We start from the raw sequence: 26,673 nt of genomic DNA, 5'->3' as shown, positions 1-26,673 counted from the left end.
GCCAGGGTGAGTGTGGGCTCAGTTTACTGGGCACGGGTCAGTCAGAGGCTGGGCTGGCCAGAGTTGGGTAGGGCAGCAGTTTGTCTGGACCCCGAGAAACCCAGCTGGAATCCAGGGCCTCATCTGCTTCAAAGCCAAAGTCTTCCTCGACCTTAATCTGCAGGAGGTAAAGAACAAGGTGTTAATAGGCCTGAGAGTCCAGAAAATCCCATCAGCTTCACCATTTTTGTTTTTATTTTGTTTTGATTTTTAAAGAGACAGGGTCTGGAGTGCAGTGGTGCCATCACAGTCCGCTGCAGCCTCTGCCTCCCAGGCTCCAGTGATCCTCCCACCTCAGCTTCCCAAGCAGCTGGGAATGCAGGCACATGCCAATCATGCCTCACGTTTTTTTCTTTTTGGTAGAGATGGGAGTCACAGTATGTTCCTCAGGCTGGTCTCAAACTCCTGGCATCCAAGTGATCCCCCATGTAGACCTCCCAAAGCGCTGGGATTACAGACAGGGGCCACTGCAGCCGGCCAGCCTCACCGTTCTTGTCTTCCCAGACCAGTCACCTTCCTCCTCACACCTCAGAGCAATCCCAGTGTTCCTGGGTCCAGATGTTCTTCCAGCTTTCCTCCCCGCACTGGGCCTTCCCTTCCACCCCATCTCCTCTGATCCTGCCTTCTCCTCTACTCCTAGCCTTGTCTAGCTATTTTTCCTTCTCCAGGTCTTCCTCCTTCCCTTTCCAACTTTGCCTCCTTTTCACCCAAGCCTTTGCCCCACTTTTTCCAACTACTTCCCTGCCTGATCCTAGGCCTCCAACACATCCTGATTCACCTCCTTTCTCCAACTTTCCCCAGCCCTGGGCCCTTCAGGGTGCAGAACCAAAACCCAAGAGCCCTGAACCTGACTCGGCCCCAGCCCTGGCCCCGGCCCCTCCCCTTGAGTCTCCCCCTCCTCACCTGCACCGGAGCCAGCTCTGGGGCCCCGGTCCCTCCCCTTGAGTCCCCCCACTTCCTCACCTGCACCGAAGCCAGCTCTGGAGTCAGCGCGGTTCCTGCTCGGCGTCCATCCCGTGGCACTCGCCGCCTCTTCCGCCCACTGGGCCCCTCGCCGGGCGCTGGGCTGCCAGGTTCTGGGGGTGCAGGAGTCCTTCTGGGTGGGGACAGTGCCTCTTTCTCTGGAGGCTCATTCTCAGCATTGCCTGGGGTGGGAGCATCCGTGCCCTGGCTGCCCTCATCCTGGCGGGGAGGAGGGGGCGGGTCGGTGATGGCTGCGTCCTGGGCTCCCAGTTCCTGACCCTCCTGGAGGCCCACACTCACCTCTAGCACAATGGTGAACTGGCTGGCCCGGTAGTCATCCCCGTAGGAGTCCAGCACTCTCATGAGGAACCTGCTCAGGGGGAGAAGCCACCCATGGAGTAAGTTACCTCCTAGCAGCTGGGGAAAATGGCCGCAGGATAGAGCTCAGCTCTCACCCCACTCAACACCAAAGCTGTCCCGGACCCAGACGGTCCTGAGCTCTGGTATCGGAGGCCCGGGAGGCTTGCCCAGCCTTGAGACCTCAAGCAAGACAAGGCGACCATTCTGAGGCTGAGTTTCCTGCTCTGCAACGACACAAAACCCTCAGCTGGGCTGGATGTTGCAGTGGTGACACTGAAGCAGTGACACCAGACAATTTCTGTACTTACTGTGATGTGGGTACCTAGTAAACCTTCGTATGTGGGTTATCATTTTTATGGATAAGAGAGGGGAGTGCAGAACGCTCCTAATGACCTCGCCTCTTATCAACACCCCCTTCTCTCCTTTCCCCAGCCCCTGCCTCCAGAGATCCTTAGTTTTAAAGCTCTAATTGATGGGATGCTTCCTCTGCACCAGCGCCTGGGCAGGTTTGTTGTTTTGAGGCGGACTCTCATTCTGTTGCCCAGGCTGGGGTGCAGTGGCGTGATCTCGGCTCACCACAACCTCCACCTCCCGGGTTCAAGTGATTCTCCTGCCTCAGCCTCCCGAGTAGCTGGGATTACAAGCACCTGCAACCACGCCCAGCTAATTTTTGTATTTTTAGTAGAGACAGGGTTTCACCATGTTGGCCAGACTGGTCTTGAACTCCTGACCTCAGGTGATCCGCCTGCCTCGGCCTCCCAAAGTGCTGGGATTCCAGGCGTGAGCCACCGCGCCCGGCCAGGATGTTTTTCACACAGACCTCGTTGGTTCCACATGCACCGAGCGCCCACTCTGCCCTGTGTGCTGCTCCAGCGACTGTGCCAAGGGCACATCAGGCAACAAAGGCCCCTGTGCTTACAGAGTCAGGGTTGCAGGGGAGACAGACAATAAGCAAACCAGCCAAACACAACAGGTCAGAAAGTGGGAAGAAGGCAGGTGATACCAGGCTTGGAACTTCAAAAGGATGGTGGCGGACGCCTCACCAAGCAGGCGAGGGAGCAGCGGAAGGAGCAGCAGGTGCAGACACCCTGAGGTAGGTGCAGAGTACATGCGCCTGGTTTCCAGTGCAGCAGGCAGGCGGGCGTAAGGGGCCCTCTGAGGCAGGGCCTGGTCAGCTGCTGCAGGCCGTTCGCCTTTACTCCGAGTCAGCTGAGAGCCACCGCGAGGAGCAGAGGAGGGGCTTGGTCTGTCTGACATTTTAGAAGGACTAGTCCCACATTTCAGATACAGCAGGCCTGGCGGGGCCTGAAAACTTGCATTTGCAGCAAGTTCCCAGGTGGCACTGATACTGCCAGTCCAGGGCCACACTTGGAGAACCACAGGGCTGGGCTCCGGGCCAACAGTGCAGAAAGCCTGATTCTCACTTAGCTGTCCTCAGTGATTCAGGGAGGTTTTGCATACACAGATGCTCCCTTAACTCTCGCATGTTTTAACCTGAAAGGACACTGATCCCTTTCGTAAACTCTCCTGATCTTAAAAATCTTGGCTAAAGGTCTGTAGTCCCAGCTACTCAGGAGGCTGAGGCAGGAGAATGGCGAGAACCCGGGAGGCGGAGCTTGCAGTGAGCCGACATCGCGCCACTGCACTCCAGCCTGGGCAACAGAGTGAGACTCTGTCTCAAAAAAAAAAAATTGACTAAAGGTACAAACAGGGAAAGGTGGGGCTCACCCAGGCTGTTTTAAGAGGAGACTTGGGGCCAAAGGAGAGGCAGGGAGGCCAGAGAGGAGTAATCCAAGCAAGAGGCTGTGTCCCCAGGCGCAGGTTGGTGGCAGAGGAGGAGTGAGAAGAGGCGGGGTTCTGGATATATTCTAGGAGTAGAGATGATGGTTGTGATGGATGGATGTGGGGCTGAGAGAAACAAAGTGCCCCAGGCAGTGGGAGGTGGAGTTATTCCCTGACATGGGGTAGATGTGGGGGAAGATCAAGGTTAACTTCAGATGCACGGTGGATAAGCAGGACAGCTGTCCAGCAGGCAGCGGACAAATGAACACAGGATTCAGAAAGCTGTGGATGGAACTCAGAAGTCGGCTGCATTTAGGTGACTTTTTTTTTTTCTCTTTGAGACGGAGTCTCCCTGTGTCACCCAGGCTGGAGTGCAGTGCTGCAATCTCGGCTCACTGCAAGCTCCGCCTCCCGGGTTCAAGGGATTCTCCTGCCTCAGCCTCCCGAGTACCCGAGTAGCTGGGACTACAGGTGTGTGCCACCATTTTTTTTTTTTTTTTTTGGTAGTTTTAGTAGAGATGGGGTTTCACTGTGTTGGCCGAGCTGGTCTCGAACTCCTGCCCTTGTGATCCACCCACCTTGGCCTCCCAAAGTACTGGGATTACAAGTGTGAGCCGCTGTGCCCGGCCTAGGTGGCCTTTAAAGTGGTTGACCCGCATGACCCAGCTGCGCTTCCCCAGAGGATGGGCGTGTTCTGATCTGCTGTCCAAGTCGGCAGCCAGTGGCTGCCCATGGCTGTTCCTAAGCACTTGGTGTGTGGCGAGTGACAGAGTTCTTATTTCAACTTAGGTGAAAATCTCACCCGTGGCCGGCGGCCACCGTGCTGGACGGCACAGGTGCGGACAGAGGAACCCTGGGAGCCGCTAGTTTCAGCTTTGGGGAAAGGACGATGAACTAGCAAAGGCGGCCAAGAAGGAACAGCCTGAAAGGCAGGAGACCCCAGGCTGCCGGGTGACCAGGATGGCAAGAATGGGCTCCATGGAAGAGCACATAGCCCTGGGTCACTGCGCCGAGCCTGAGCCGAGGACCAAGATGAGAATCGTGGTTGACTCAGCAACGTGGAGCCATTCCTACCAAGCTTGCTCCCATTTTGCTGGGGCAGGGACACTGTGAGTGGCAAGGGCAGCAGCCACCGGGGCAGGTTTTGTGGAGATGCACAGTGGGAAGCTCCGGCTTCACCCCGCCGCAGCCTCATGATACTGGCACTGCCCTTAGTTGATAGGAAACAGCTCAGAGAAGGGGCACTGCTTGCTTAGAGTCACACCGCAAAAAAAAAAAAAAAAGCTTGCATTTTGTGCCTTCCATCCTGCTGTTCCCTCCCTTCAGGAGGAGCAGCCCCCTCCAGCCGGCCCTGGGCCCTCGCTCAGTCCCGGCGCGCAGCCCCCTGCACCCGGCCCTCCGTCAGTCCTAGTGCTCAGCCCTCTCCTCCAAGACCGAATGCACTCTTCCTCCGTTTGCCTCAGCCCCGGCCCTCATCTCCTGCCTCTCCTCCTTGTGGCTTGTGACGGTTGGGAGGACGTGGGAGTGGGGAGAGACCAGAGGGACTGGGAGCGTTTGGGAGCCCAGGCTTACGGGCCCAGAGGGGACGGAGAAGGGGTTACCTCCGCTCCTGCTGCAGCCTCCGAGTTATCCTCTGCACCTGATGGAGCCTGTTCAGGACCCGCTCGTTCACCTGTGGGGTGGGAACTCCCATCAGCTGGATCCCACGGCTCCCGTTCATTTGTTCAACGGATGTTTAATGGGGCACGGACTAGGCTCCGGGGAGACTGGTCAAAGACCATCGTGTGGGCTGAGGTCCTTCCACCTTCCCCTCCCCCCGGCTCCCCTCTCACCATGCCACAGTCCTGAGTGCCCTCCCGTGGGGGCCTTCCGCATGCTGTTCCTCTACCTGGACCCTCTCCCCAGCCGTCCGTACCAGGCCAGGCGCGGTGGCTAACGCCTTGGGAGGCCGAGGCGGGCAGATTATTCAAGGTCAGGAGTTCGAAACCAGCCTGACCAACATGGTGAAACCCCGTCTTCACTACAGATACAAAAATTACCCGGATGTTGTGGCGCATGCCTGTAATCTCAGCTACTCGGGAGGCTGAGGTCAGGAGTTCCAGACCAGCTTGGCCAACATGATGAAACCTTGTCTCTACTTTAAAAAAAAAAGAAAAGAAAACTACAAAATTAGCCAGGTGTGGTGGCTCATGCCTGTAATCCCAGCTACTCGGGAGGCTAAGGCAGGAGAATCGCTTGAACCCAGAAGGTGGAGGTTGTGGTGAGCCAAGAACACACCACTGCACTCCAGCCTGGGCAACAAAAGCGAAACTCCCATCTGAAAAAAAAAAAAAAAAGAAAGAAAAAGACTGGAGTTCAAGTCTCAGCTCTGGCCTGGCACAGTGGCTCATGCCTATAATCCCAGCACTTTGAGAGGCCAAGACAGGAGGATCACTCGAGTTTGACACCAGCCTGGGCAACAGAGTGAGACCCCAACACTACAAAAAAAAAAAAAAATTAGCTGGCCTTTGTGGCTATAGTCCCAGTTCCTTTGGAGGCTGAGATTGCTAGAGCCCAGGATGTTGAGGCTGCCGTGAGCCACAGTCATGCCACTGCACTCCAGCCTGGGCAACAGAGCAAGACCCTGTCTCAAAAAAAAATCTCAGATCTGCCACTGCTGAGCTCTGAGCTTGGGTGCATTACTTAATCTCTCTGAGCCTTGATTTTCTACACTAGTAAAATAGGAATAATCTATTCCTGGGGGTGGATTAAGAGCAGAGGCTCCAAGTGAGTCTATTTGGGCCTTGGTGTCCATCTGTTAAACAGGGTTTGAAATATGCCCCTGGCCTCTAGCCGCTCTCCTTACAGAACTCCCCAACACTGTCATTAAGAGTTGAGGCCAGGTGCGGTGGCTCATGCCTGTAATCCTAGCATTTTGGGAGGCCAAGGTGAGTGGATCACTTGAGGTCAGGAGTTCAACACCAGCCTCACTCCCAGGAAGCACCCACCGCTCGCCCTCACTCAGGCATGATGGCTTCAGTTTCTCGCTCTCCCAATCCAGGCCTCCTCCGTTTGGTCTGCCTTCCACAGGGGCCGTGAGGAATCTTCCTTAACCCAGATCTGACTCCATCCCTCCCCTGCTCAAAACCGCTCCATGCCATGCAACAGAATTTTAGTCCTGGAAAAGACCTGGTGTGGGAGAATGTCTCATAAAAAGCTGTGAAGGTTTCTGTTGTTGTTGTTTTTGTTGTTTTGTTTTGTTTTGAGATGGAGTCTCGCTCTGTTGCCCAGGCTGGAGTGCAGTGGCTCGATCTTGGCTCACTGCAACCTCTGCCTCCTGGGTTCAAGCGATTCTCCTGCCTTAGCCTCCCAAGCTGGGATTACAGGGACATACCACCACGTCCGGCTAATTTTTTGTATTTTAGTAGAGACAGGGTTTCACCATGTTGGCCAGGCTGGTCTCGAACTCCTAACCTTGGGTGATCTGCCTGCCTCAGCCTCCCACAATGCTGGGGTTACAGGCATGAGCCACTGCGCCCAGCCCATCCTCATTCTCAGCAAGGAGGCTGATGTAGTCATTCAGCCCAGACAGTTGGAGTTGGAGTTTGGCAGCCGTGGGGATGGAGGGAAGGAGAAGGGTCCAGAGACATTCAAGAGGCAGAATGAATGAGTCGAGGGGAGTGAATCCTGGCAGGGGTATGGGAGATGTGAAGAGCTTGGGCTTTCACCTGTGAGCGGTGCCACACACTAGAGGCCCCCAGGAGACATCGGAGGACCCATCTGGTTGTCAGGGAAGCTCCGCGGGAGATGGCCCTTCCAGGGCCAGACACACAATGCATGCTAAATGAGTGAATATACATATAAGCGGAGGATTCCTTCAGCAAGCCAAGAAAGGCTGGGCATGTGGAAAGGCAGAGATTGCGGGGGGCGGTAGTTTACGCCAGGGGACCCCAAAACAGGGGGATCCTCACTCACCTACCTGCTCGATCTCCCGGCAGCGCCGACCTAGTGCCTGGTACTTTCTGCGATTTAATTCCCGCTGGCGCCGCCGCCGACCCCGGGCTGCCTCTTCCTCTTCATCTCGCTCCCGGAGCCCTGAGCCACCCAGACCACCTGACACAAACTCCACTTCCGTCTCCAGCTCGCTCTCCAGGATGTGGCCCCCAAATAGGGGAGGCAGCGCCAACTCCGAGCCTGGCGGCGCTGAGAACTCCTCAAAGCCCACGGCTGCCATGGTCCTGAGGGGCAGGGAAAGGCTCAGGGGCCCTGGATCCTGGATTCCCAGTCCCTTCTCCCACTGAACCAGGAGCCCAAACCCCAGCCCGTTTTCCCTCAGACCTGGGAGTCCAGGCCCCCAGCCCCTAATCCCTCAGACCCAGGGATCCAGGCTCCCCAGCCCCTCCTCCCTCAGACCATAGAATCCAGGCCCCCAGCTCTCCTCCCTCAGACCCAGGAGACCAGGTCCCCAACCCCTCCTTCGCAGCACCCACAGGGTTCAAGTCCTGACCCCCTCCTCCCAGGATCCAAGAGTCCAGACCTCCAGACTTTTTCTCTCCAAGGACCCAGGGAGTCCAAGCCCCAACCCTCAACCAGACGCAAGAGTCCTGGCTTCCAACCTCCTCGTCTCTCAGATCCAGCAGTCCAAACCCCTAGCCTTCTCCTCCCTCAGGATGCACCAGTCCAGACCCCAGTCCACAAAAGGGTTCTAAGATAAAGCAGTTGCATGAACTACAACCCCCATCAGACCTCAGTGTAAACGCTCATATGGTTGCACACAATGCAGCTGCTGTTTGCTGGGATTCGCAGTTTTTCACAAGGGCTCAGCCACTTACCCTTCTCTCTGCTCCAATTCCATCTCCGCGACCTCCGGAAGCCCCGGACCTCTTAGCTTCCAACCTCTTAAATCTCTAGATTAAGCCGTTCGCAAAACTACTTGTCCCATCACGCTCAGGGGCCGAGGACGGCAGGACGTGGCCCTAGGCCTTGTGGGAGTTGTAGTTTCCTGTTTCCCGCTTCCCTTTGGCCCACCCCCACGTCCAGCCCGAATTCCTGCTTAAAGGCCTTGCTTTCTTGTCTAACGTCGCAACCAGTCCTCTGAGTTGCCAACGTCTTTCTTCTCGTCTCGACGCCCCGTCGTCCGGCCACAGCGATTCTCCGCTTAGCAGGATTGGTCCACAGCGGGCCGTGAGTTCGATTAGCCCCTTTCCTCCTCGCAGCTTACCGCCTCTCTCCGCCTAGTGCCAGGTGCTAATAAAGTTGTTGTTTCAAACGCGGCCGGGAACATCGCGAGCGGGGACCAATCAGAGCGTAGCTTTACCTCTATTACGGCGCGAGCATGAGACGTCATCGGTGAGCGACGAACGCTGTGGGAAAGCTTATTTCCTAGAAACAGTGGTGCGCTGAGAGGAGAGGTGAGTGTGATGGAGATGAGCGGGGAGCGTGAGGCCAGACTCCTGGGTCTGGGAGAAGTGTGTGAGGAGGAAGGCGGGCCTTTACAGCTTGGTTTTTGTTGTTGTTGTTTGTTTGTTTTGAGACGGAGTCTCGGTCTGTTGCCTAGGTTGGAGTGCAGTGGCGCGATCTCGGCTCACTGCAACCTCCGCCTCCAGGGTTCAAACGATTCTCCTGCCTCAGCCTCCAGAGTAGCTGGGATTACAGGCGCGCGCCACCACGCCCGGCTAATTTTTGTATTTTAAGTAGAGACGGGGTTTCCCCATGTTGGTCAGGCTGGTCTCGAACTCCTGATCTCTTGATCCGCCCGCCTCGGCCTCCCAAAGTGCTGTGATTACAGGCGTGACTCACCGCGCCTGGCAAGTTTGTTTGTTTGTTTGTTTTGTTTGAGACGAAGTTTCGCTCTTGTTGCCCAGGATGGAGTTCAATGGCGCGATCTCGGTTCACTGCAACCTCCGCCTCCGGGGTTCAAGCCATTCTCCTGCCTCAGCCTCCCGAGTAGCTGGGATTACAGGCATGCGCCACCACACTCGGCTAATTTTTTGTATTTTTAGTAGAGACAGGGTTTCACCATGTTGGCCAGACTGGTCTCGAACTCCTGACCTCAGGTGATCCACCCGGCTGGGCTTCCCAAAGTGCCGGAATTACAGGCATGAGCCACCGTGCCCGGCCTTTTACAGCTTGTTTACCCAAAAGTCTTAATATGCGCCTACCATGGTGTGGCCCTGGGGATGTGGCAGGAGCAAAAATTGTTCCCTGCCCTCTTAGAGCTTTGGTTGATGCCTGGCAGACAGGCCTTATCAAATAATTACTTCATTAATCACAAATGTGTGAAGGGCCTTACTGTAGACACGCAAAGCCTGCGGGACACGCATCACAAAGCAACCTCCTCTAGTCTAAAGTGGGGCCCGTGGGTCAGGGAGGTGGAATGTGACAGCTGAAAGCTGAAGAGATGCCGGGCTGCTAAGGAGTGAGGAGAGCCAGACGCAGGGGGTCACTCCTGTAATGCCAGCACTTTGGGTGGCCCAGGCGAAAGGATCGCTTGAGCCCAGGAGTTTGAGACCAGCCTGAGCAACACAGTGAGACCCCGTCTCTACAGAAAAATCTAAAAATTAGCCGGGTGTGCTGGTGTGTGCCTGTCATCTCAGCTATCGGGAGGCTGAGGCGGGAGAACCGCTTGAGCCCAGGTGGTCAAGGCTGCGGTGAGCTATCATGGCGCCACTGCACTGCAGCCTGGGTAACAGAGCAAGACATTGTCTCAAAAAAAAAAAAAAGAAAAGAAAAGAAAAAACAAGGCGAAGGAAAGAGCCACCGTAGTTACAAGGGATTCCTTGTACAAAGATCTGGAGGTGGGAAGAAATTGATAATGTGAGGCTAGAATAGGAGAAGTGAGGGGTGGTGAAAGTAAAGCTTTGTTGATCAAATGCTCGCAGATGAGAAATGGCCAAGCTAATGTCTTTAAAAGACTGTTTCAAACTGTAGGCGGGGGAGAGGGGCTTAAAAAGGGGAACTTTGAATCAGAGGCATACGGGAATGGCGTGGGTACAAGGTGTGTGTCTTGCTCCGAAGGCTGTCTTGAGTCACGGGCCACCTGGAGCATGGGCTGGAATCATGTCAGTAATGGCCAGGTTTTAGATTGATCGCCTTGAGGTAATCCCTGGAGTTTTGCAGCTGGGTTTCCATACCTAGTTTGTTTCGAGATTAGCCCCTGTGGCCAGGCGCGGTGGCTCACGCCTGTAATCCCAATGGTTTGGGAGGCCAAGGTGGGTCCCTCACTTGAGGTCAAGAGTTCAAGACCAGCCTGGCTTACATGGTGAAACTTTGACTCTACAAAAAAAAAAAAAAGATAGCTGGGCACGGTGGCACGCACCTGTAGTCCCAGCTACTCGGGAGGCTGAGGCAGGAGAATCGCTTGAACCCAGGAGGTGGAGGTTGTAGTGAGCCGAGATTGTGCCACTGTGCTCCACCTTGGGTGACAGAGCCAGACTCCATCTTTAAAAAAATAAAGATTAGCCCCTGGAACTTCTAAGTAAGCACATGGATAAGCCATCCGTGCAAGACAGTGCCTAGTGGGAAAGGCGGGAAACAAAGAATTTCAAAGTATGTTTTCAAGGCTAAAGGCAAGAAAGGAAAAAAAAAGTTTGCAAATGCATCTGGAATCTACACCACTTGGTTCCAGTAAGTCTTAGCAAGGTGGCGGTCGTAGGGGTGTGCTGTGTCTTACACAGGTCGGAGCTGGAGACTCACCAGTGAACAAAACAAACTAAAGCTCCTGTCGTTGTGGAGCCTGCATGCTACTGGGGTTCATAAAGAAGGACCAGGGTTTTCTGGGGGAGAATCATTGCCAGTAATAAGGAGGGACTTTGTTGGGACAAGTTTTTTGGGAACCCTGCTCTCCCTCCCCATAGGCCTCGGGATGTCTCTGGCAGATGAGCTCTTAGCTGATCTTGAAGAGGCAGCAGAAGAGGAGGAAGGAGGAAGCTATGGGGAGGAAGAAGAGGAGCCAGCGATCGAGGATGTGCAGGAGGAGACACAGCTGGATCTTTCCGGGGATTCAGTCAAGACCATCGCCAAGCTATGGGACAGTAAGATGGTAAGAGGACAAGAGGCGTTCCTAGCAGGGGGCTCTCGACAGAATCTCCCAGAAGGGGGTGATACAGGCTTCTTTTGGAAGAGTCCTGGATCCTGACTCTCCTCTCCTTTCCTGCAGTTTGCTGAGATTATGATGAAGATTGAGGAGTACATCAGCAAGCAAGCCAAAGCTTCAGAAGGTGCTTCCTCCCCCTCTCTGCCCTTCCCCATCTCCCGTGTCTCCTGCCAGGCCCCTCGGCTCCCTGGCTGCTTGTGGCTGGGTATATCTCCCCCTCAGCCTTTTCCAGAGCCTTCTTTTTTTTTTTGTTTCTCCCCAACCCCTTCCCTTTTCCACTAAACATGTGCTGCATTGCGAAGCTCATGCTTCTTACGTCCTTTCTGTATGCTGAGCCTGGTCATGCTAGGACTTAGCTTGAGGGTTCCCAGACTTCACTGATCCACATGACCGGTTACAGGGTTTTTGTCACATCTATAAGCCACTTGTCCTGTTATTTGCTTAACATATTCTGTGAGTCTGGGACTTTTTTTCTTAAATTTATTTAAGAAGGAAGCAAATCGCTACCATGAATGGAAAACTGGTATCATTTGGCAAAGACAAAGTCACCGTATAAAAATAGATACATAATAATTAAAGAATCACCTAAACCCTTTTCTCACTTCCAGATTGAGAGAACGCTAGCTTATCTCGTGAGTGCTCAGACTCACTCTTAGGAGGGCAGTCCTGTTACCATTCCTATTCTTTTTTTTTCTCCGTTTTCCTTGAGACGGAGTCTCCCTCTGTCGCCCAGGCTGGAGTGCAGTGATGTGATCTTGGCTCACTGCAACCTCTGCCTCCCGGGTTCAAGTGATTCTCCTCCCTCAGCCACCTGAGTAGCTGAGATGACAGGTGTGCACCACCACCACGCCTGGCTATTTTGTATTTTGTAGTAGAGACGGGGTTTCACCGTGTTGACCAAGCTAGTCTCGAACTCCTGACCTCAAGTGATCCGCCCACCTCGGCCTCCCAAAGTACTGGGATTACAGGCGTGAGCCACCATGCCCAGCCTTCCCATTCTTCTTGAATGGAATTTGTTGACAACAGGAAGCCATGGGCGGTTTCCGGGGAAAGAAGTGGAGTGAGAGGCAGTGTTTTGGGAGACTCGCTGCTTGCTTGCTTTAAGGTTTACCTGGTCACCTAGTTGAATCGCCCAGGTCTTTGCTCTCAAAGTGCTCAAGGTCTAGTGGAAGAGGCAGGCCACTAGGTTCCAGACAGCTGTCGGCGGGTGGTAGCAGGCTGGGGACACTGGAGCCACAGGAGAGACTGGCTGACCCTGCCCCAGGTGCCAGGGAAGAATCGATAGCTGAATTGGGCTCTAGAGCGTGAATGCATGTGCCAGGCAAGGAAAGGGAGAAGGGGCCCAGACAGTGGCAGGCCCGGGGCCTCGGGCATCTGGAGAGAGAGGGCAGGCTCTGGGGCACGCCAGATCCTGCAGAGTTCCAGAGGCCAGGCCGAGGAATTTCTCCATCCAGAGAGTTATGGGACACAGAAAGTGACATTTCCTGATGTCAGGCCAGGCTCAGGGATGGAGTCAGACCCCATCACACCTGGTGTCTGGTGGGAGAGGAAGACGTGAAACCCCTCACAAGCAGGTGGCAGTCCCTGTTTACTGGAGGTGCACAAGTGCTGCGGGTACACAGAGGAGGCGTCTGATCCTTCCAGAAAGGGAGGGAAGGATTCTGAGTCACTGCCGGAGTCTTAAGGACTTAAAGAGCCGTTTGAGCATCAGGGTTAGGAACACATTCTGAAGCCACCCTGCTTGGGGTCAGGTCTGAGCTCTGCTGTCTACTGGCTGTGACATCAGACAGTTAGTATTTGTATGACATTTAAACACAACATCTTTTTTTTGTTTGTTTTTTGAGACAGAGTCTCACTCTGTCACCCAGGCCAGAATGCAGTGGCACGATCACAGCTCACTGCAGCCTTGACCTTGTGGGCTCAGGTGTTCCTGCCTCAGCCTCCCAGGCAGTTAGGACCCCAGGCATACACCACCATGCCTGGCTAATTTTTTTTCTTTAATTATTTGTAGAGATGGAGTCTCCCTATGTTGCCCAGGTTGCTCTTGAACTCCTGGGCTCAAGCAGTTCTCCTGCCTCAGCCTCCCAAAGTGCTGGGATTACAGGTGTGAGCCACTGTGCCTGGCCTCTTATTACTAAAGCACAAAGAAAGGTTTTCCAGAAACAGACATGGGGTAAGGGATGCTCTGGGGAGAGGGAACAGCATATGCAAAGGCCAGGAGGGGCCTTGCACGGTGGCTCATGCCTGTCATCCCAGCACTGGGTGGTCGAGGCGGGTGGATAACCTGAGGTCGGGAGTTTGAGATCAGCCTGCCCAACATGGTGAAACCCCATCTCTACTAAAAATACAAAACAGGTTAGCAGGGCATGGTGGTGGGCGCCTGTAATCCCAGCTACTCAGGAGGCTGAGGCAGGAGAATCACTTGAACCCAGGAGGCGGAGGTTGCAGTGAGCTGAGATCGTGCCACTACATTCTAGCCTGGGCAACAAGAGTGAAACTCCATCCCAAAAAAAAAGGCCAGGAAGAGTGGGTGTCTGGGGCACTGTGACCAGTCCTTTATGGCTGGATGAGAGGATGGGGTGGGAAGGGCGGGAGGCCAGACGGCAGAGTTGCTGAGTCAGCAGAGAGGAACTGGGCAGCTCCCTGTGTGCCAGGTGCCGTCCTGAGTACTCGGGTGTGCGTATAGACAACGCAGGCACAGCACTGGTGCCTGCAGAGCTTCTGGAGTTGGGCAGGCCTTGAATGTCAGTCTAGGGACTTGGTCATTAGCCTTGGGGCTCTGGGGAGCTGTAGGAGGTTTCAGACGGACGGTCAGTTCCAGGGCAGGTAGGATCAAGTCTAGACTGGTGTGGAGGGAGAGGGATTGGAGGCAGGAACACAAGTTCAGGGATGTCTGCGGATGTCAGCCTGTCGCCTGCTTTACTCTTCAACCCCTCCTTCCTGACCACCTCCAGCCTCGTCCTCCACCTCCTCCAGCTGCAGGATCTGGGAGGCAGACGTCAGCCTGTCCCTGGTTTCCTCTTCAGCCCCTCCTTCCTGACCCTTCCCAGCCTCATCCTCCATCTCCCCCAACTGTGGGCCCCGAGAGGGGGTAGGGATTTAGATCCTCACACCCATGCCTCTCCGTGTCCTCACAGTGATGGGACCGGTGGAGGCGGCGCCTGAATACCGCGTCATCGTGGATGCCAACAACCTGACCGTGGAGATCGAAAACGAGCTAAGTGAGTGCCGGGGGCAGGCAGAGACAGCCCCCTGTGACGCCCCTCATGCCCCCTCCCTTCCCCACGGGCCTTTCCCAGGGTCCTGCCGCTGAGCCCAAGCTCAGATCGAGGCTCACCTGCTGTAAGGGAGGGAAGTAAGAAGGAAGCGCGTTCCCCCTTGCGTACGAGTCTGAGCGAGCGCTTGGGGACGGCGTGGCCGCTTGGCTGCCTGTAAGGCCCCAGCTCTTTCCATCTTGTTGGTCGGCCACCTGCCTCACGGTGCGAGGGGACTGCCCCACGTCCAGCCGTCGCCTCTGCATGCCCACCAGCAAGGCACTTTTTTTTTTTAAGAGCATGTCACTGCAGCTCACATTTTACAGACCAGAACTAATTCCCCTGGTCACACCTAGCAGTAAGGGAGACTGAGAAATGGAGCCTGTATGCTGGTGCCCGTGTGCCAGGCTACAAGCCAGGGCTTCAGTTACTAAAGGAAGAAGGGGACATGGGTGTTAGGGCCAACCAGCAGAGTCTGCCTCCCATCTCACCTGACACCCGCCTGTCCCGTTTACCCTAGACATCATCCATAAGTTCATCCGGGATAAGTACTCCAAGAGATTCCCTGAACTGGAGTCCTTGGTCCCCAACGCGCTGGATTACATCCGCACAGTCAAGGTGAGAGCAGAGGAGGGGTGCTTCTGCTGGTGTGAAGGTGAGGGCGGGGCTCACTCTCGGACCCGCCCCCAGAGGCCTCGGGGTCTGGAGATGATGGAGAGGAGTGGACGGAGGCTCCGTGGCCTGCTCTGCCCAGCGTGGGAGGGACGGAGCCTGGATGGGACTTTCTCAGGGCTCCCCTCCTACCCCAGTCTCCCGAGAGGGCTTCCCCACTGGCCTGACCCGTGCTGCTTCCGCTGTGGTCGGAGCCGGTGGCATTGGAGTTGACATCCGAAGGTTGACGCAGGGCAGGCACACGGAGATTTGGGGGAGAGAAACGTCTTAAGTATGGAGAGCCTGAGAGGGAACAAGCAGGGAGGAAGTGAGGCAGGGAAGGAGGGGATGTGGAAGAGGTCGGATCACACTGAGCCTTTGGGTCTTACGAGAAAGCCAAGGAAGGGTTTTGGAAAAGAGGGGTGGATGCACGTGAGGGCAGGGAGAGGAGGCGGTCCCCACGTGTGTCCAGGAAAGGATTAGGGTGGTGGTGGGGGAAGCCCCTGCAGGGAAGTGAGGCCGCGGATTTGTGCTCCGACTTGACACAGGCCAGAGGCTTGTGAGGCCGCAGTCTTCCCAGACGCTGCTCTGCCCAGGGTCCGTTTCCAACGCAGAGCCGACGGTGTGGATGCTTCAGGCGGTGGAGGCAGGAGGGGCCCCAGTGGAGAGACCCTGACTTTCCCGGTGTCCCCAAGGAGAGACCCGAGTAGGCGCGGAGCAAGAGAGGTTCTCAAGCCTTCCTGAGTTCCTGAGCCTCCCCGTCTTCTCTGCTCGCCCCCAGGAGCTGGGCAACAGCCTGGACAAGTGCAAGAACAACGAGACCCTGCAGCAGATCCTCACCAACGCCACCATCATGGTCGTCAGCGTCACTGCCTCCACCACCCAGGGGTATGTCTGCTGGGACGGAGGCGCCGGGCCCGGGCCGATGGGACTGGGGATTGGGCTGAAGCTACACACGCAGGTGGGCATACGCACACACACATACACACACGCATACACACACGCACACACGCACAGAACTGAGAGGGTGGGGGCTGGGCACCAGGCAGGCGGGAGACCCAGGAGGCTGGGCCCACCCGCCCCTGCAGGCAGCAGCTGTCGGAGGAGGAGCTGGAGCGGCTGGAGGAGGCCTGTGACATGGCGCTGGAGCTGAACGCCTCCAAGCACCGCATCTACGAGTACGTGGAGTCCCGGATGTCCTTCATCGCGCCCAACCTCTCCATCATTATCGGGGCGTCCACGGCCGCCAAGATCATGGGTGAGGCCCCGGGCTGGGTCCTGTGGAGCAGGGCTCTGCTGACACTGTGATCTGGGGGAAGCTGCATCCCTTTTCTGTAGAATGGGGACTTTGGCACCTGGGCCTCAGCACCCCGTCTCCCTGGACATCACAGAGGTCAGCCAGCCTGGCACACAGCAAAGCCTCATCTGGGAGAAGCACTTACCCGCAGCTCCTCCTCCCTCCCCTGTGCCGGAAACCCAGAGATGAGCACACCCAGGCCCTGTTGTCAGGGAGCTCCTGGTTTGGTAAAAATGGTTCCAAACACAGACATCCCTGGAATGGGGGTAGTGTGGCTTAGCACAAACATGGTGGTCAGTTGCCTGTTGGGGGCCTCTTCCCTGCACCCCAGGCCAGCTGCCCTCCCTCTCTGAGCCTCCTTTGCGTCTGCCCCTCGCAGAATGGGCCAGGTCACCCGCCTGGCAGGGCCACTGAGGAATCCAGCCAGAACCTCATGTAAAGGTGCTTGGCACGTGTCGAGCCCCCAGGCAGATTTGCGCACGCCCACCTCCCCCGCTGTCTTCTGACCGCCCCCTGTCCTCCTCCCACCGCAGGTGTGGCCGGCGGCCTGACCAACCTCTCCAAGATGCCCGCCTGCAACATCATGCTGCTCGGGGCCCAGCGCAAGACGCTGTCGGGCTTCTCGTCTACCTCAGTGCTGCCCCACACCGGCTACATCTACCACAGTGACATCGTGCAGTCCCTGCCCCCGGTGAGCCCACCGCGTCACGGCCCCTCCCCCGGCTCCCCTGGAGCCGCCTTCCGCCGGCCCAGACGGCCTGAGCAGCCACCCCCACCATCTGGCCCAGCTGACAGTAGCACTCAGGAGCCGGGAACAGGGTAGCATGGGATGTGAGAGCCAGGGCTCTGCATCGCACCTGTCGGGGGACTGTGGGAAGAGGCGTGAGTGCCCTGTGCCTCAGTCTCCTCCCTCGCAAATGGAGCACAGCGCCTGCTTCATGAGTTGGGGCGAGGGCTCAATGCAGATGAAGCCCTCACAAGGCAGGCCTAGCTCACGACAAGCAGCGTTGGGTTAGCAGCTGCCCCGAAGGCCACCGTCACTGGAAAGACACGGAACCCTGAGGGCTGCTGTGCTGGGGACTGGAGCTTACAACAGATTGACATCAGCCACGGGGAGAGACACACGGAGGAGCAGGAGGGGTCCCCAACCTCAGAGCTTCCCGGGTCCTCTCCCCGCAGTCAGGACACGTCACCCTCCGGCATCGATGCCTGACAGCACACACAGGACCGCCAGCCTGGCGGGGCGCGGTGGCTCACACCTGTAATCCCAGCACTTTGGGAGGCCGAGGCGGGAGCATCACTTGAGGCCAGAAGTTTAAGACTAGCCTGGGCAACATAGTGAGACCCTGACTCTCTTTTTTTTCTTGTTTCCAATGGGATTGGAAACACCCTGTCTCTAAAGAATAAAAAACCAGCCAGGTGTGGTAGCGCTTGCCTGTAGTCCCAGCTACTTGGGAGGCTGAGATGGGAGGATACTTTGCACACAGGAGGCGGAGGTTGCAGTGAGCCAAGATCGTGCCACTGCGCTCCAGCCTGGGCCAGGGACGCTTGCCTGGGCCTTGGTGTTGAGTCTTTACTGTGGCTCTGCTGTGTAGACACGACTGTGTTTCCTGTGTGGCTGGTCTGTCTCCAGGTCAAATGATGCCCCATAACTCAGAGCCCTACGCTGAACCACATGGTTAGACTTCCCTGTGTGGCCACTCCCAGGTACCCTAAACCACACTGTGGCTACCCCAGGGCCCCACCAGCAAGGACCACCACCCAGGAGCCCCGGGCAAAGGCCAGACCTCTTCCTGGGCAAGGCGAAATTCTCTGCTGCACGGAGCCGCTGCCAGTGTTACTCCTGTTACTGTCATCTTCAGTATCATTTGATTCTTGTGGCAGCGAGTTTCACATCATCCTCCTGATGTCTCCTAGAACACGGGCCACCTCCCTTCAGTGGCACAGACCATGAATTTCCGTGACACAAAGACGGTGGTTTTTATTTTAATCACTGCATACTTATTTTTATTGAATAATCTCCCATTCGTGGTAATGAAATTAAGCTGTCTAAACAGGTTTGCAGTTTTTAAAAGCAGATTAAAAGAAAACATTGATGACTGGTTATTATCAGAAGGCATTTTAGTCATAGCAGTGGTGGGAATACTGGCGCAACAAGCAGAGCTGGCTGTGAGTGGAGCTTTGGAAACATTTGGTGATCTCATTGAGTCCTCACAGCTCTCTTTTTTTTTAGACTGAGTCTCGCTTTGTCGCCCAGGCTGGAGTGCAGTGGCGCGATCTCGGCTCACTGCAAGCTCCGCCTCCCGGGTTCACGCCATTCTCCTGCCTCAGCCTCCCGAGTAGCTGGGACTACAGGCGCCCGCCACCTCGCCCGGCTAATTTTTTGTATTGTTAGTAGAGACGGGGTTTCACCGTGTTAGCCAGGATGGTCTCGATCTCCTGACCTCATGATCCGCCCGCCTCAGCCTCCCAAAGTGCTGGGATTACAGGTGTGAGCTGCCGCGCCCGGCGAGTCCTCACAACTCTCTAAGGGAGATCCTGTTTCTCCTCTGCTCCTTCACCACCCCCGCCACCCATTTCACAGGTGAGGGAACCGAGGCACAGAAAGACTTGTCCGAGACCCCGCAGGTGGTAGAGCTGGTCTGAGTCTGGGCAGTCCGGCCCAGAGCCAGGGTCCTTCCCCTCAGGGTCGCTCCTAGCATCCTCCACCTCCCGTCTCAGGCGCGTCTCACAGTGCTGTTGTGAGGGTCACGAGTGGGAGCCTAGAACACAAGCAGGAGGCGGGAGTGGTGGCTCTCGCCTGTCACCCCAGCACTTTGGGAGGCCGAGGCGGGCAGATCATCTGAGGTCAGGAGTTCATGACCAGCCTGGCCAACATGGTGAAACCCCATCTTCTACTAGAAATACAAAAAAATGAGCCAGGTATGGTGGCACACACTTACAATTCCAGCTACTTGGGAGGCGGAGGCAGGAGAATCGCTTGAATCCAGGAGGTGGAAGTTGCAGGAGCCAAGATCACACCACTGCCCTCTAGTCTGGGCGACAGAGTGAGACTCTGTCTCAAAAAAAAAAAAAAACGAAACACAAGCAAGACGGGCTCTGGGACAGACAGGCCTGGGTCCAGGCCCTGCTGTGTCCGACTGTGGCAAGTGTCCTCAGGCTCATGGCCCTGTGCCCTGCCCGGCCTCCCCCAGGGATGGGGAGAACAATAGCACTGATGGACAAGGCCAGGTGGTGGTTTCCTGGCCCCACCCCCCAGGCCTGTGTGGGGGTTGTTTTTTTTTTTGGTCTTTTCTGTGACCCTTTAGGTCAGGCACTGCTACTGGAACACACGCAGGGAGGCTGGCAGGTCGCCCCATCCTGGGAGGAGGGAGAGCGGGCGGTAGAACCCAGGACTGTGGGCCTGGGGCTGGGGCTCCACCGCCTCACCGCACTCCTGCCCTCGCCACCGCCTCACAGCACTAGGCATGTGGGTTCAGCCTGCCCCAGGGAGCCTGGTGTCTTGTCACCAGGCCTCTGCCTTCTCATTTGCCCATCTCACATCAGTCCAGGCACAGGCGGTAGCCATCACAGGCCCGTAAGGGAGGCCAGGGCTGGCCATCGCTGCACTGCGGCTGACAGCTGGGCTCTGTTTGCAGTTTGGATTGGAACCCTGGCTCCATCACCTGCTGGCTGTCTCCCCGGCCACATGACTTGAAGCCTTGGTTTCCACATCTGAAAAGGGGGTGCAGTGATCACACCAGCCTGATATTTGCATATTTGATGAGATGATCCGAAGGGCGTACTTAGCACGGGGCTGGCATCCAGGCTGGGTGCACTCCCCCCCTCCGGTGTCTCCACAGTCACCACTGTCCTTGTCGTCAGCGTGTCTTACTGTCATCCTTACCTGACTCTGCCACTTACCAGCTGGGACGTGGCTCTGTGCCCTGCCCTCATCCCCTCTTCCTGTGAAGTGGGAGCTAAGAGCACACGCCTCGAGAGCCCACTGGTGGAAAGCCCCCTTCCGGGACCCAGGGGAGAGCTGGAGGAGAAGTGCCGGTGGTTGCTTTGTTATTACCTCTATCTGTCTGTCTCACACAGATTCCACCCCCGTTTTCCATTGCTCCAGGATCTCCGGCGGAAAGCGGCCCGGCTGGTGGCTGCCAAGTGCACGTTGGCAGCCCGTGTGGACAGTTTCCACGAGAGCACGGAGGGGAAGGTGAGGGGCGGCCAGGCGTCTTTTCCTCTGGGCCTGGGGTGTCTCTGCGGGGAGAGCCCTCAGCAGGGAGCCCACCCCAGCAAGCACTGTCCACCAAGGCAGAGGCATTGCTTCTGCCCACCCTCGCTGGGGCAGGCGCCCCTTCCCCAGTGGGTTCGTTTCCTAGGGCTGCTGTTGGAAAGTAGCACAAACCTACTGGTGTAAAACAGCGCAGGTTTGGCCGGGCGCGGTGGCTCTCGCCTGTAATCCCAGCACTTTGGGAGGCCGAGGTGGGTGGATCACAATGTCAGGAGTTTGAGACCAGCCTGGCCAACGTGGTGAAACCCCATCTCTACCAAACTTAGCCAGGTGTGGTGGCACGTACCTGTAATCCCAGTTACTCAGGAGGCTGAGGCAGGAGAATCGCTTGAACCAGCGAGGCAGAGATTACAGTGAACTGAGATTGCACCACTGCACTACAGTCTGGGTGACAGAGACTCCATCTGAACAAAACAAAACAAAATAAAAAAACAGTGCAGGTTTATTATCTGTGGTCCTGTAGGTCAGAAGTCCAAAATGAGTTTCACTGAGTTGCAGTCAGGGTGTCAGCCCGGAGGGTTCCTTCTGGGGGAGTCAAGGGATAATCCATTCCCTTGTCTTTTCCAGCTTCTAGGGGTCACTGGCACCCCTTAGCTCGTGGCCCTCCCTCTGTGTGCAGAGCCAGCTGCATAGCACCCTCAGACCTCTCTCTGACCCTGCTTCTGTCTTCATATCTTGGCCTCTGTGTTTGTTCCCCCCTCTATTTTAAGGGCCCTTGTGGCTATACTGAGCCTACTCAGATGGTCCAGGATGGTCTTCCCAGCTCACAATCCTTAATATCCTTCTTAATCTCTTCACGTCCCTTTTGCCCTGTGAGGTGACATTCAGAGGTTCTGGGAATTAGAACATGGACCTCCTTGGGTATGTGTGTGTTGGTGGGGGTATAATTTGCCTTCTGCACCAGGATCTGTGCCCGCTCCAACAGGGGATGTTATTCAAGTAATTATTCAGTTACTTTCTGTCTTCCTGGGCAGATTTATTTTATCTCCTGAGTACTCAGGAGAGGACACACATTTTCTGTCTTGCGAACTGTCGTTTGCCAAGCAGCCAGCCTGGCATGGCGTTCAGGTGTTCCGTGCCCCCTCTTCTCCTTTCCCTCTCCCCATCTCACCCCTCGTCTGGGTGTGGGGGGTGCAGCTGTGAGTAGCACAGACAGGAGCCCTGCCCCGTGGCATGGACATTCTTGTGGGGGCCGGGTTGAGGAGACAGTCAACAGGTGAAATCTGTCCTGCGTCTAGCGGTGCTAAGTCAACACCAAGAAGGAAAAGAAAAGGGGTTGGGGTGGGGGCGACATTAGGTGCTGATTTACCTGGGATGTCAGGGAGGACTTAGAGCCCTGAGGAGGTGAGGGTTTAACTGGGATATCAGGGAAGACCCAGGGCTCTGAGGAGGTGAGGGTTTAACCCAGACCTGAGTGAAGCCAGGGAGCAAGGCACATGCATACTCGGGGGAGGAATCTTCCAAGCAGGGGGAATGACTGGTGCAAAGGCCCTGAGGCTGGAGCGCAGCGAGCCCTGGCAGAATCCAGAGGCAGGCAGCATGGAGGCTGTGCATCCCGGCACAAACGTTGGCTGCAGCGGAGGGGCTGAAGGGGGCCAATTTGGTATTGGTTCTGAAGGAGGAGCCCCCAGGGACCTGCGGCGTGGGAGAGAAACAGTGGAGTCAGCTGCCCGGCTCTCGGGCGTTGCCGTTTGCTTATATGGGGAGAAGGAAGGTAGACGGTGGAAGGCTGGGGAGGAGGAGCAGGAATTCTGCTTGGCCCTGTTACGTTTGAAGGGCCTGTTAACGATCCCAATGTCAAGGAGACAGTTGTTTACAGGGTACAGAACCCAGAGGAAGGCTGGGCATGGTGGCTTACGCCTGTAATCCCAGCACTTTGGGAGGCTGAAGCGAGCAGATCACGAGGTCAGGAGTTAGAGACCAGCCTGGCCAACATGGTAAAATCCCGTCTCTACTGAAAATACAAAAAATTAGCCGGGTGCGGTGGCAGGTGCCTGTAGCCCCAGCTACTCGAGAGGCTGAGGCAGGAGAATGGCTCTGGGAGGCGGAGCTTGCAGTGAGCTGCGACCATGCCACTGCACTCCAGCCTGAGTGACAGAGCAAGACTCTGTCTTAAAAAAAAAAAAAAAAAACCCCAGGGGAGAGGTCTGAGCCGAGATGAGGGCCATCAGGTTGTTGACGGAACTGAAAACCCAGAGCCCCGGAGGAAGGATGGAGCCCTGGCGTGGGCAGTCTGCTCGGGCGGACGGGCGGACGGCGGACAGAGGAGGTCTGGGTGGGCGGCGCGCGTGAGCAGCTTCAGGACGCCCCTCACCCTCCCCAGGTGGGCTACGAACTGAAGGATGAGATCGAGCGCAAATTCGACAAGTGGCAGGAACCGCCCCCCGTGAAGCAGGTGAAGCCGCTGCCTGCGCCCCTGGATGGGCAGCGGAAGAAGCGAGGCGGCCGCAGGTGAGGGGCCCTGGGGGTCCAGTAGGCATGGCGGTCATGGAGGGGAGAGGCTGGTGTCCTCCTCCCAGCTGACTCCCTGGCACCGCCCGCCCACCCGTCCCCAGGTACCGCAAGATGAAGGAGCGGCTGGGGCTGACAGAGATCCGGAAGCAGGCCAACCGTATGAGTTTCGGAGAGGTCAGACCCCCTCAGCGCCCTCCTCACCCCCACAGGCAGCCAGCCGCCACTGTCCTCTGCCTCCTGCCACTGTCCCTCCTCTCGTCCTGTGGCCCTGGCTCATGTCTAGGGTGTTGTCCCAGCCTCTTCCCTCATCCCCAGCCTCTACTCTCATTTCCATCCATTCAGCCCCAAAGTGACCCTTGTAACTCTGGGAGTCTGTGTCTCCCGCGCTTAGAGCCCCTGCAGCTTCCCATCGCCCCAGGCTCCTTGGCCGGTTCCTCCCTGCCCAGAGGCTCTGCAGTGCCCTGCTGCATGGCCGCCCCGTTCCTGGGCCCCGCCAGCCTCCTCTGTTACCCCAACGTCATCCCCTTGGTCCTGCAAGACCCAACTCAGAGGCCACCTCATCCTAGGAAACCTGTTCTGGTTCCTGACACCCCCCAATCCACACGAGTAAGGAAGGAATGGCCTCTCGACTCTGAGCTCACAGAGCAGTGCTAGGACCGGGCCCCTCTCAGGCTCCCCAGCATCCCCCGCTTGTGGGGGCCCTCAGGCCTCAGCCGGGCCAAGTGGGTACCTGAGCAGGTGCCCGTGGGACCAGCCGGCTGCTGACTGCTAGGCTTCCAGCTGGTCGAGGGGGTGCCTTACTGGCTGGAGGGCAGGGCCTGGTCACTGAACTGCAGGGTGCCTCCCCTTCCTCCTAGATTGAGGAGGACGCCTACCAGGAGGACCTGGGATTCAGCCTGGGCCACCTGGGCAAGTCGGGCAGTGGGCGCGTGCGGCAGACGCAGGTCAACGAGGCCACCAAGGCGAGGATCTCCAAGACGCTGCAGGTATGGGCCAGACCTGGGTGGGGCTGGGGACCGAGACACAGGGTGGGGGGAGCCCAGATCGCAGCCTCCTTGTCCTCCCCACAGCGGACCCTGCAGAAGCAGAGCGTTGTGTACGGCGGGAAGTCCACCATCCGCGACCGCTCCTCGGGCACGGCCTCCAGCGTGGCCTTCACCCCGCTCCAGGTACCTCCCCTGGGCCGGCTCTGTCCCCAGCCCCGAGACCTTGGCAAGGCCCCTTGCCCTCTGCCCCTGTGAAGCAGGCCAGGATGAGTCCCCTCACGGGGCTGTTGTGGAGGGCGTGGTGACGAGGTATTCAGAGGACGTAGACAGCTCCTGGCACACAGGAAGAGGTCAGCAGAGACGAGAGGCCAGTGCTGAGCAGTCCTGTGAGCACGGACCGCTTTAGAACCAGGCCCACGGCTGTCCAGGGCATCCAGTTCCTCTCTGTGGGGCTGTGAGCTGGTTACACTGCTCAGCCTCCAGGCCTTCCAGTTCAAAATGGCCAGGGCGGTTAAGGTAACCTCAGGACCCCACTCGAGAAAGTTCCCGGCTAGGTGGGCTTGGATGTCACGTGTGGGTCCAGGCCCCAGCCAGTCAGCAGTGAGTGGCGTGGAGCATGGCAGTCACCGCATTGTCGGAGCCTCAGTTTACCATCCACAGAGCAGGGCGAGCCTGCACATGGGGGCGAGACAGCAGCGAGCTCATTTGCTCAGTCAGCGGATGTCTGTGGAGCACCCACTGAGTTCCATCGGTGTTCCCAGCTCTGGGGATGAAGCAATGAATGAGAGAGACAAGTCTTACCTTCAGGGAGCCAGTGGGTGGCCGGGCGCAGACGGCTCAGTAGGATGTCCAATGTAGTAGAAGGCGGAAATGCCAGGGAGGGGAGGAGGTGGGAGGTAGGAGGTGGGACGGGGGGCTCTCATTTTGGAGCAGCCAGGGTGGGCCTCTTTGAGAAGATGAGGCCAGTGGCTGTGCCTTTCTAAGCCTCCCCTCCTCTGCCATGAGGTGCTCAGGACTGAAAAGAATGCACAGGAAGCACTTGGCCCTGGGCTCACCACTGGAACCCCATGACTGGGTCCTGCTATTGTTTTTTTGGAGACAGGGGCTCGCTCTGTTGCCTGGAAAATATTTAGGAAGTGCCAGCCAGGTGCTGGCTCCCATTGCTGGCCACTGTGATCATCGGTGGTGTTGGCGTGATTTGTGCTGGGACCTCGGGCCAGCCACGTGCCCCAGGGACTCAAGTTTCCTCATGCAGAAACTGGGCAGGATTGGCTGTTCCGAAGCATCGGTTGTTTTTAGCACCCCTGAGGAACTTCGTACAAATCTAGGCGCCCTGGTTCCTCCCCAGCCTCTCCCCCGAGACCCACTGAGTCAGAATCTCCTAAGACAAGGCAACTCCAGGGACAGGCAAACTGTCTCATGCCCACCCAAGGCCTGAGGACCATGGGGAAGGGCCTGGGGGGCTCTGATGGGTCACAGTTGGGGCCTCTCCTCACCCCACCCACCATCCTGTCTCCCTCACCTGCCCAGGGCCTGGAGATTGTGAACCCACAGGCGGCAGAGAAGAAGGTGGCTGAGGCCAACCAGAAGTATTTCTCCAGCATGGCTGAGTTCCTCAAGGTCAAGGGCGAGAAGAGTGGCCTCATGTCCACCTGAATGACTGCGTGTGTCCGAGGTGGCTTCCCACTGAAGGGACACAGAGGCCCAGTCCTTCTGAAGGGCTGGGATCGGGGCTAGGGGGTTCTGGCAGGGAGGACCTGCCCTGCCACCGGCCCCAGTGCTGGGACTCCCCGGGGAGGAGGCCTTGGAAGAGCCCGGCCTGGCCTCCCCCAGGACCGAGGTCACTGCCTGGTATGGGCTAGAGCAGGTCTTCATCATGCCTTGTCTTTTTTGTTTTAACTGAGAAAGGAGATACTTTTTTGAAAAGAGTACAATTAAAAGGACATTATCAAGATCTGTCCTTGGGGAGTGATCATTTTGCAAACAGCTGGGGCGACTGGAAGAGTCAGAGCTGTGGAGTTTTGAGAAAAGCGCTTTCCCTCGGGTCCCGGCGGTGTCTAGGCGCACTCCCTTCCCCGTTACTTTCTCATCCTGGGATCCCAGAAGGAAAAAACCCTCTCCAGCGCCCTGGAGAACCTCAGTCACTTCGATAGCAAATGATGTGGCTGCCGACAGCCCCAGAGCTCAGCGCAGGCCAAGCGGGATTGCTCTGGCACCTCAGGCCAGCCACCTCGCCTTTCCAAGCCGCCACACCTACGCCTACGCCCAGGACTGGAAAAAATGCACGGAAAGCATTTAGCATGGCCCTCAGCGCCCAATAACCAGGTCCTGTTGTTACTGTTTATTTTTTCAGAGACAGGGTCTCTGTTGCCCAGGTTGGAGTACGGTGATGCAATCATAGCTCACTACAGCCTCAAACTCCCGGGCTGGGATTACAGGCATGAACCACCGCACCTGGCCTCCTGGTTAATTTCACATTTTTTGTGTGTTTGTTTTTTTTATGAGGTGGAGTCTCACTCTGTCGCCCAGGCTAGAGT

At 56.9% G+C, this 26,673-nt stretch overlaps 3 protein-coding genes across 6 annotated transcripts in view; 1 reads left to right on the top strand and 2 right to left on the bottom strand.

Moving 5' to 3' along the window:
* TFPT (TCF3 (E2A) fusion partner (in childhood Leukemia)) lies at positions 1–8,392 on the bottom strand. 3 transcript variants are annotated; one of them, XM_011932516.1, is made up of 6 exons: positions 7,956–8,392; positions 7,103–7,361; positions 4,746–4,816; positions 1,303–1,372; positions 1,003–1,221; positions 1–157 (listed from the first exon to the last, which is right to left on the bottom strand). In XM_011932516.1, the coding sequence occupies exons 1-6, from the start codon at positions 7,976–7,978 to the stop codon at positions 38–40; spliced, it is 762 nt and encodes a 253-aa protein (XP_011787906.1). In that variant the 5' UTR covers positions 7,979–8,392; the 3' UTR covers positions 1–37. The 3 variants fall into 3 exon arrangements, with proteins under 3 accessions (XP_011787906.1, XP_011787907.1, XP_011787905.1); XM_011932517.1 differs by lacking the exon at positions 7,956–8,392 and adding an exon at positions 7,740–7,774 and having other exon boundaries at positions 5–157; XM_011932515.1 differs by lacking the exon at positions 1–157 and having other exon boundaries at positions 782–1,221; positions 7,956–8,375.
* Positions 1–26,673, bottom strand: part of LOC105504899 (leukocyte immunoglobulin-like receptor subfamily B member 3) — a 141,738-nt gene that overhangs the window by 14,720 nt on the left and 100,345 nt on the right. The window lies entirely within an intron of this gene.
* On the top strand, positions 8,119–26,096 carry PRPF31 (pre-mRNA processing factor 31). The gene is made up of 14 exons (XM_011932519.1): positions 8,119–8,534; positions 10,980–11,164; positions 11,282–11,342; positions 14,356–14,439; positions 14,993–15,090; positions 15,905–16,011; positions 16,212–16,381; positions 16,954–17,111; positions 20,529–20,618; positions 23,020–23,147; positions 23,252–23,324; positions 24,008–24,136; positions 24,221–24,319; positions 25,667–26,096. The coding sequence occupies exons 2-14, from the start codon at positions 10,988–10,990 to the stop codon at positions 25,790–25,792; spliced, it is 1,500 nt and encodes a 499-aa protein (XP_011787909.1). The 5' UTR covers positions 8,119–8,534; positions 10,980–10,987; the 3' UTR covers positions 25,793–26,096.

The sequence above is a fragment of the Colobus angolensis genome, unplaced genomic scaffold (assembly GCF_000951035.1).
Source record: "Colobus angolensis palliatus isolate OR3802 unplaced genomic scaffold, Cang.pa_1.0 Scaffold96, whole genome shotgun sequence".
NCBI classification, from domain to species: Eukaryota; Metazoa; Chordata; class Mammalia; order Primates; family Cercopithecidae; genus Colobus; species Colobus angolensis.
This window is presented reverse-complemented; position numbering and strand designations above follow the sequence as displayed.

Excerpts from the sequence above, each read along its gene's own strand:
- PRPF31 (XM_011932519.1), top strand. The coding sequence starts at position 10,988 with ATGTCTCTGGCAGATGAGCTCTTAGCTGATCTTGAAGAGGCAGCAGAA. Across the intron at positions 11,343-14,355 it reads GCAAGCCAAAGCTTCAGAAG|TGATGGGACCGGTGGAGGCG; the intron begins GTGCTTCCTCCC and ends GTGTCCTCACAG. Across the intron at positions 17,112-20,528 it reads TCGTGCAGTCCCTGCCCCCG|GATCTCCGGCGGAAAGCGGC; the intron begins GTGAGCCCACCG and ends CCATTGCTCCAG.
- TFPT (XM_011932515.1), bottom strand. The coding sequence starts at position 7,978 with ATGGAATTGGAGCAGAGAGAAGG. Across the intron at positions 7,362-7,955 it reads GAATTGGAGCAGAGAGAAGG|GACCATGGCAGCCGTGGGCT; the intron begins GTAAGTGGCTGA and ends CCTGCCCCTCAG. Across the intron at positions 1,222-1,302 it reads AGTTCACCATTGTGCTAGAG|GATGAGGGCAGCCAGGGCAC; the intron begins GTGAGTGTGGGC and ends CCTCCCCGCCAG.